At 43.1% G+C, this 9,633-nt stretch overlaps 1 protein-coding gene across 1 annotated transcript in view; it reads left to right on the forward strand.

Annotated features, from left to right (window-relative positions):
* ptch2 (patched 2) overlaps positions 1-7,028 on the forward strand; it is a 28,135-nt gene extending 21,107 nt beyond the window's left edge. Inside the window, exons 19-23 of the mRNA XM_085140277.1 lie at positions 569-706; positions 1,018-1,160; positions 4,020-4,422; positions 4,512-5,085; positions 5,193-7,028. Coding sequence (XP_084996403.1) covers positions 569-706; positions 1,018-1,160; positions 4,020-4,422; positions 4,512-5,085; positions 5,193-5,227 — 1,293 coding nt within the window. The 3' untranslated portion in view covers positions 5,228-7,028. The remainder of the gene's footprint in view (positions 1-568; positions 707-1,017; positions 1,161-4,019; positions 4,423-4,511; positions 5,086-5,192) is intronic.
* The last annotated feature ends 2,605 nt before the right edge of the window (positions 7,029-9,633 follow it).

The raw sequence follows: 9,633 nt of genomic DNA on the forward strand, positions 1-9,633 counted from the left end.
GCCAGGAACTGCTTTCTCCTCCTTGTTTTCTAAGGATTGTTGTTGCTGTTTGTATTGCGGTTTTACAGTAACACCCCACATGAAGGCATTCGAAAGCTGTGGCATTGCATTACTTAGCCATTGTATTAAATGTCAGAAAACAATAAAATGAGCGACACAGGCTAAAAATCTTGTGGAAATAAAATGAAACAAGATCATTTGTTATGGACAAGTAAATGTGAATGTGGTGCAAACACTTTGCCTTTGGTGCTGTCAATCTCTGGTGTTAAGCACCTATGGGAAGGAAGAAGAGAAAGAGAAAGAAGGAATATGGGAGTGGGCGAGGGGGATGGGATTAACCCGAGGGTGGGAAATTTGATCTCATGTCATTAAGATCTTGAGCACAAGGTCAAAGATTGTGGCAGCAGGACTCAGGTTCATCTAGAAAGAAAAGCATTATCGTAGTTGAAATGCTTTAATTTTACAATCTTGTTTAGCCATATCTTCTTTTTTCATCCTACTGTGTTGGCTGGCTTAACATTTCCTGCACTGGAAAAGTGGTAACGCAAAATTTCATGTGTGCTTTTAGGTGTTTATCTTGGCCATGATGACTGTGGAGTTGTTTGGCATCATGGGTCTCATTGGCATCAAGCTGAGTGCCATTCCTGTGGTCATCCTGATCGCTTCCGTGGGCATCGGAGTGGAGTTCACTGTTCACATCGCTCTGGTAAGGAATGAGCAGCACCTAACCACCTAATCATACCTAATAGAAGAAAATGCATTACAAAATATTTTATTTATAACTGGTGAAAAGTTGGCTATTTTAAAATTATTGAGGTGTTGGCTTGCTCACTCATGCTGGCAACCTGCTTCCATGCACACTCTACTGTCTTGTAGCATAGTGTTGTAATCCTCAACAAAACCAAACGCAGGAACTAGGGAGCTTGCCAAAGCCTCACCGCAAGCACAAGTTTTGTGTGATCGGCAAGATTTCCAACTCACTTCTCTTCCCCACCTTCCCCCCTCTCTCTTCCGCAGGGCTTCCTGACAGCAATTGGCAACAGAAACAAGCGCTCGGCGGTGGCGCTGGAGCACATGTTTGCCCCGGTGGTTGACGGAGCGATCTCCACGCTGCTGGGTGTTCTCATGCTGGCCGGGTCCGAATTTGACTTCATCATGAGGTAAGTGAGTGTGAGTGTGTGTGTGTTCATTCGGAAAGGTCATATGCTACCTTTAGAAGAATCAGCATTTTGTGTGGAGCCGGTTGTCTCGTCTCACTTTGGGTGCAGTAGGAAACCTCACTTTGGAGGTCTACATGCAGGTGGAAGTCCTTTTTTTGTTGTTTTTGTAGACACACACAGAGACACACAAACAGTGACAAATAAGCACCTGGTTCTGTCACTCTGGGAGCGCACACACATCTGACTCCTCGAGCTTGGAGTGAAACAAATGGGGAAAACATCAAGGGTGTGTGTAGCAGCTGCTTGTAAACATGGAAGTGTTCTGCTGCCCACTGGGTGGTGTCTCCCTCTCACTCTTTCACGCTGTCTCTTTCACACACTCACAGGGGAATCTGTAAAAATTCCTATCATCTGTTTGGCATTCCCGCCTTCCACGTTGGATGCCGTAATGAAAAAAAAAAAGTGGAGCTAAATTTGAACTGGTCAGATGATCTGCGGCCCACCAACAGACCCTCTGTTTGTGTGTGTGTGTGTGTGTGTGTGTGTAAGAGAGTCTACACTGGTGAGTGTAAATTGTGTGCGCATCTGCTCTGTGTGCGTGTGTTTTCTACCACTGTTTCATGGTCAGAGTGGAAAAAAGGCGAATACCTCCATGTTTTTCAGCTGAATGTGGTCTCGGCCCAAACCCTAAACCACAGCCTTGAGCTCACAGACTGCAGCAGGCCTCCATGACATAAAAAGCACAGTTTTCTGCAGAAACGGAGACAGAAGCAGAGGGAGCAGGAGACGTTTTCTGAGGGTGGCTTCCATACAAGGACATAAGGTCTTTGTGGGTGGCTAGGTCACAGCCTGATGAGTAGATCTTCTAAAAGTGTTGGATTACACTCATAAAGAAATGTACGGTACATATATTTAGGTAGCGGGAATTTGAGAATACCTGGGAAGTTGGGTTGGAATTAAGGGTGCCAGAGCAAATTTCCAGTACTTTTTCTCTGCTCACATTTTTGAGAGACAATTTTCAAAAAAACAGAGCGTGAAGGAGAGACAGAGGGGACTAGTCTCTGTTGGAGGTCTTGTTTAGCTGTAGCTGCAGCTGATTGGGGAAGCCAAGGCTGGCTAGCTGGGGAGTAGCATAAATATACTGCTGTAAACATCTCCTGGCCTTGTAATGCACTGAATAAACAGCACGCCTAATTCAGCTCTGCTCAGAGACCTCTCTCACACACATACTTACGTAGAATGTGCATGCATGCAGGCAGGCCACAAGTCAGTGCGCACGCACGCACACACACGGGTGTACACACGTGGAGAAACGCACATACGTACATGCGTGTAAGCGCTTACTGTCTCATTCTTACACACATACACACACACACACATACGACTCTGCAGGCCTGACAACGAATGGAAAAGATTACAGTTTATATAAACAACAGAATTCCTAACAGTGAGACGCTGTTGGAGGTCCCACCAACGTCTCACTCTCTTTCTTTCTGTCTCTTTTTCCGCCATGTAAAAATTGTCATTTTGGGGTAAAAGCAGGTGAGCTCAAATGTGGACGCCATTCTAAAATAGTAGTAATAATATTGATAAACTATTTATCATTTCGCCATCTGCAGGTGAATGTGCGTTAATTCGATTAAGCATGCTCGTTAAATATGTGCATCCCCACAGGGTTTTGGCAAAGCAGCTTATGAATATCCTTCTGATAACAGAGGAAAATAAGGACAGCTGCTAGAAAGGAAAAGAGAAAACATATCAGACAAAAGAGTGACCTTTGTCAATTGAGGTAGTAGTAATAATCACTGTAGTAGTCCATTGAGAGGGAATGTTTCCATAACACTCTGCAGCTATTATCCTTGTCCTTGTTGGCTTTTTTCCCTCATACCAACTGTCATTTTTTTTCCCCTCCCTCCCTCTTTTTTTTTCTTGTTTTACCTCTTTAAGTCTGGCTGGTGGTTAGCATCTCACTGTCTCCCTGCTTTCTGTTAGTGTTTAAGTGGAGTCCTCTCTAATTTTCTTGGGGAGCTCTTTCTTGTGGCCTGCCTCCACCCCTGGCCTCCTCAGAGCTGTACAGAGATGGAAACACACACATACATACACACACACATACATACACACACACATACACACACATGCACGCACAGTGTGAGCAGAAAGAAAAAAAGAAAACGAGCGAGAGAATATCTTGTAGCAGCAGCAGTGGAGGCATCAAAGCATGTTTTAGTTGGACTAAGCAGGGAATCAGATTTGCCCCCACCCCACCACCCAACCCCCTCGCCTTTGATACACAAACACTGGGCTTTCCCTGTATTCTTCCCCAGAGCTACTTCCCTTCCTCATGTGCCAACTATGTGTGTGTTTGGAGTGTTTGGAGCTGCACACACACGTGTGTTTTTGTCCATTTAAAGAAAAAAAAAGTGTTGCATAACAAAAACGTTAAATAGAAAAATGGATAAAGCAAAAAAAAACCCAAAAAAACAAAAACAAACATTTGTCAAATGTTAAATGTCTTGTACTTTGTGTGAAAGTGTCGCGAGCTTGGCTGACAGTTTTAACGCATCTGTATTTTAGCCAAATCCCTATAAAACTTAGCATGCAAAAGAAAATAGGATTAAATGGATTGCAGCTCTGTCGCTGCACATTCCAGTTGATTGAAAAAATTGCCAATAGGCTAAAGAGAGATGACAGACCTGCTCTGTCCTTTGGCATTTGTCTGATTTCAGGATGGTTAAATGCATTAACAGCGATCAGTCACTACTGTGTGTTACCGTATGCTTTTATTCTGACACTGATTCTTTGTCGTGTCTGTTTTCGGTTCACGCCCAAGCTAACATCTCATGTCTCTCCATCCTTCAGGTATTTCTTCGCTGTGCTAGCCATCCTGACTGTTTTGGGGATGCTTAATGGCTTGGTTCTCCTCCCAGTCCTCCTCTCCATGATGGGTCCTCCGGCTGAGGTCACCCCGGTAGACAATGCCAGCTGCCTGCCGTCACCTTCTCCAGAGCCTCCGCTGCCTCCACCAATGACCCATCATGGGTACTACACAGGCCACCCCAACCAACGCTCTCGTCAACAGGCGTTTTCTGAGTCATCAGACTCTGAGTATTACTCTGAGTTGACCACTACATCAGGGATTGGGGAGGAGGATTATAAGTACTGTGAACGGAGTGCATACTTAGCATCGCACACCAGCGTTCCACCAGCAACATCTCATATACTGCTGGAAGCGAGCAAAGACCCGAGCTTCCCTAAACTTACGGTACGCTGCATGACCACGCAGACAAAATAAGCTGCCCTATTTTGCATCAAATCTTCCGAAAGTTAACTGTAAACATTTCTCTGTTTTAGGTGGTGAAGCCATTTAGAGAAAATGCAACAGCTCCTGGTGGGAGGATTGAACCATTAAGTGAATCTTCCTACATTGCACAGTCTCCTCTTGGATCCCAGGTTACATGCTGGGATGAAAACAAGCGGGAGCAGCAGAGGGGCTCCCAGAGACTCCAGGCTCAGCCTGGCCAACACTTACCCGGCGACAGAACCCACTTTCCTGGGAGGACTTTTCAGAGCGGCCCCAGGTTCCAGAACGTTAGAGGGCCTCAGCCAAACAGGACTAAAGGGCTGAGCTATAGCCATAGCAACTCTACCCTGCCAACACAACAAGGCTCCGCTGGGGGACCTGTTACTATGGTTACAGCCACGGCCTCTGTGACAGTGGCTGTCCACCCGACCTTGCCGGGAGCAGCATACCAAGGCTACATGCATGAAGGTTTTGACACGGACAGCGAGTCGGACTGTTTTGAGGCTGCTAAGAGGACATGTGGTGACAAAACAAACTTTTCTTCATGTAAAAGAGACTCTCTAGAGCTCCAGGACTTGGAAGCAACACAGGGCCAGACAGAATATCAGCTTGACAAGACACAAGGTGAGCAAAGTTTTCAGGCTTCTTTGTCACTGACAGTAACATGTGACCATGACTTAATGTCCCCCGTGCCTAAAGTCTGATCGCTCTCTGTCTTCTGTCTGCTGCAGGTGAGCTGAGGATCCAGGCACCCAAAGACTGCTAGACCCTCTCACACGCCTCGCCCTCTCTCTTCGAATCTCTGGGTTACTCCCCAGAGCATCCATATGGCATCACGTCACGCATTGACAGCTGTACATAGACTCTAAAGAATAAATGAGAGGTTTTACTTCAAGGACGTGTTAAGACGAAAAAAATATTTCTTTTAAGAATTATATAAATTTATGAGTATATATTTTAATACTAAACAAGAGGGAAGCTATTTAAAAGAGTACTGTATAACTTGGGTATTCTCTTGTGTAAAAGTTCAGATGTAAAAGATTATCTTCAAGTGGGGTGGTTGATTTTTTTTTGTTTCTTTTTTGTGTTTTTTTTTTTTTTTTTTGGGTTGCCCCCCTGCACTGTATAGAATAAGAAATGTGCTATATGTTTTCACAAAGCTGAAATGTTATTAAGATTATAGGCTATTGAACATACATGGTCAGTGTTTTATTTCTATTTGTATTATGTTCCTTTTTTTGCTGCTACACTTCAAAATAATTTTAAGCAATTTGCCTTAAAAGAAAAATGCAGTACCCCTCCCTCCCCCTTCTCCTGTTAGCGTCTATCACAGTGTTGCGCTGTGAGGTATTCTGCATCTGACAGACTCTCTGCCGTAGTGTGCACTGTAAAAACTTACACAGCAGATGGTGTTTTCTTAACAGTAGTAACCGCCGTGCCTTCACTACATCACCCTTCCCCTGTTATCACAGCATTCAGAGCTCAGTATTATGTTGTAATTGTATAAATATGTTTTTATCGCTTTCTCTTGTCGAGACACAGAATGTGTACCACGATTGGCAGTGATTGGCTGACGCTTGTCACCATCTATCTGAAAATGGTCGAATCTGATCAATCAGCCATCATGACACGCTTAATTCATATTGCCTGTGCCCCAACGGCCTCTGCAGTTTTAAATTACTTGAAGGAGCTTTGATGTCTTTTTTTTTCCTGCAGTTTTTGTAAGCTCTACAGTGGGTGATGTTTACTTTTGTCACTTTAACAAAAGTGTCGTTCACCTTCTCGTATTAGTTTTGAAAGGGAATCTTAAAATTCACAAATGCAAAGGGAGTTATTTTAGTTTATTATTTTCTTCTCTTTCTTTTCTTTGCTGGCTGCTTTAGGGTTATTAGGGTCTCTTGTTATCGTGACCCTGTGCAATTATTACACAATGTAAACCGGTTTCAATCTAGTTAGCGCTTCAACACGCTCTGGCTCACTTTTTTTTTCCTAATGACTCACTCTGTCTGTTAATGCAAACCTCATATATGTGTCATGTTACATTTCTTTCATTTCATTTGCTTTACAGAGTTTCAGTTGTTATTATTCTTGTTCAGTATTGGTCTAATCACTGCCAGGTTAAATAATTGCAGGGAGAAACTTGCAGATCTATTTGTGTGTGTGTCTATGTGTGTGTGTGTGTCATTTTCCAAGTGGCAGCTTTGGTTTTTTTGTTTTTTTTGTTTTGTTTTTTTATTTTGGAAATATGAAAAAACAGTCAAGTAGCTACTGCAGCTGAACGAAAACACCTTTCACAGTTTGATCACACCATAGACAGCCAGGAGGTGTTGTCAGTATCTGTGTGTGTGTGTGTGTGAATGTGCGGGTGCGTGTGTGCGAGCTTGTGGGAAGGGGGTGGGCGAGGGAGTCCTGCATTGATTTGTAGTTTATTTCAGAAAAAAATGTTAATGTCATGCCATATAAATTATTTATATTAAATTTTTATTTTTGTAGTTTGTACAGTTGTTAGTATCTAGACTGAAGTTCTATTTTTAAAGAGTAAATATATATTATATATAAATATATCTATTTGTGGCTGAGTTTGCTTTTATTTTATTGTTCTGTTGACTTGGGGGGGGGGGGTTAGAGTGGAGGGCGGGAGGTCATGGGAGGGAAGGGGTTCACAACACTTTAGAGCTGAGGCCTTTGTGTGTGTGTCTGTGTGAGAGCAGGAGGTGTGCATGCGTGCGCGTGTGTGTGAAGCAGAGGGGGCGGTTGGAGGACCATGAAGGAGAAGGTGTGTAGGAGTCACTGTTACACCTTGTTTTTGAGTCTCCTCTTGGCCCTTCCTTCTTCATTGTCCGTTTTAAAAATGTTCTTGTCCACGTCTAAAACACTGTGACTTCTGAAAACTATGCTCAAGAAAAAACCCTTGTGTGACCATTATGTTCCCTCACCTGCTATAGAAATTTAACTAACAAAATAAATGGAATGAAAAAAAGTGCTTCTTCGGTCTTTGCCAGTCTTTGCGTGTGTGTACGTCCACCTGTTGCCTTGCAAATAAATAAAATGGGAGCACACATCTCACACACTGTGGCCTGCTCTCTCATCAAGACACAATGTTGAGGTGTCAGGTAGAAGCATGCTGACCCTTCTGGCCTTAACATACAAGCACCGAGTTACTAAAGCAGTAAAATCAAAGAGATGCTTAAGATAAAGACTAAGATTTTAATATTATCTTTATTATATTACCAGGGAAGGATAGACATGAACTTTCTAAGCATTCTCCAGCCATCCATTTTAAGCACAAGATAACACAGATTAACTTCATTTGGTTCTGAAAACTACATTAATTTTGCTTTGGACATTTGTCTTTCCCTTTATTTTTTTGCCAACCTCAGATCAAAATGTAAATCTTACATACAGTAAAAAGTATTTACAAAGTGTGTTGGAAAACTGTGTGAGATGGGGGCCTACCTCAGCTGTCAAAGGGAGAGAGGCAGGCTACATCCTTGACAAGATGCCAATCAGTTGCAGGACTAACACAGAGAGAGGCGACCATTCACATCCACACCTATCACAATTAGGAATCCCCAGTTAACCCAACTCTGCATGAAATTTTGATGATCACATTCTTATTTTTTCTCATCCCAAGTCTTCAAGATACTTGCTACATTTGTCTGGTACGCAGTAGTTAAAGGATAACATGACATAAACGCAGCTATTCGCTCACTGTTTTGTTTGTGTTCAAAGAAATGTGAGTTTCACAGATCAGAGGGATGATAAACAAATTTATGATGATTATCTAAGGACATGAAAAGGACAGAAAACTCCATGCAGAATGAACTGGATGTCTTATCGGTTTAGATTTATTGTTATCTCTCTGTGCCTGAGGTGTTGTGCAAGCATAACAGTGCCCTCAGCTTCCTGACAGTCATCTGACACCCCCTGAAAGCCGCACAGGTTTAGGGTTAGGAAATAATCCGTCAGAAAGAGTTGTCGCACACGGACAAGCATTTAGCAGCGTTTGTCTTCCTGCTGAGTAAAACGTCACCACTTTGTGAACAATGACTTAACAGTAGGAGCCAGTGAACTGGAGCTTTGAACCACCTGTAAGGTGCCTGGGATCACCGGTTGCCTGAATTATTGTTGTGACTCATCTGTCTAAATCTCGGACGCACATCCCCACACACAAACATCAAGACTCTTGTGTTTATGTGCACTGCAGATTCTGAAACACAAACATAAAACAAGCTACATGCTCTCTCTCTCAAAAACACACACACACACCCACATCCCTGCCTCCTCGTGCGCAGATGCACACACATATACACACACAGGCCCACCTGTGTAGATAAAAGGTGGATGCTGTAAATTCCTTTGCTTCCCACACAACAGCTCCTCATTTGTCAGCCCAGGCAAAGCAGCCCATGTCTGAATCTGATACCTCAGTCTTTTGAAGTCGCTGTCATGCACATGCACATCTAACACAAGCCTCATACTCTTGCACACAGGCAGACAGCAACAACACCACGCAGTGTTTATGTGTCTATATTCGGGGTAAGCTAAACCTAAATATCTCTTCGTTTCTACTATCTCACGTACGGCCTCGAGCTAGGAACAATGTGGGCCCTGCTGATTTTGTTTTAAGCTCTTCATTAATGAGAACATTTGCTCAGCGAGTGATGTCATCACATTTGTGCGCAATGTCACAGTTCAGTGACGAGAAAACATGTCCAGTTATGGGTCACAGCAGGGCTGGAGCCTTACCCAGCATGCTTTGGAGGGAAATTATGTAAACAACTGTTCAGACTAATGTTCACACTTATGAGAGACTATTTTGCATGTACCTAAAGAGTAGAAGAAATGACAGTGTATGTGTGTGTGAAACCTCATCTTTATACTCAGTATTATTAATTTCCTGGAAACCTACCCTTACCTTATCCCGAGGTTAATATTAGTTTAAGCTCACCCTAATCTCAAACCCAGTACAATATATTGATTTATGTTGTGAGGACCTGCTCTTCTGAAAAGAAGGTGGGTCCCCACAGATTTATGTCCTCACAGCCTATGAAACAGGAGAATGTGTGTGTTTTTAAGAGTGCTGAGTCATTCTGGGAACCACATAAGATAGGAGTTAATAAGATAAAAAATTAAGGTGTGTTGGACTATTCCTGAGCAGTACAAGAACTA

The sequence above is a fragment of the Neolamprologus multifasciatus genome, chromosome 18 (genome assembly GCF_963576455.1).
Source record: "Neolamprologus multifasciatus chromosome 18, fNeoMul1.2, whole genome shotgun sequence".
Taxonomy (NCBI): domain Eukaryota; kingdom Metazoa; phylum Chordata; class Actinopteri; order Cichliformes; family Cichlidae; genus Neolamprologus; species Neolamprologus multifasciatus.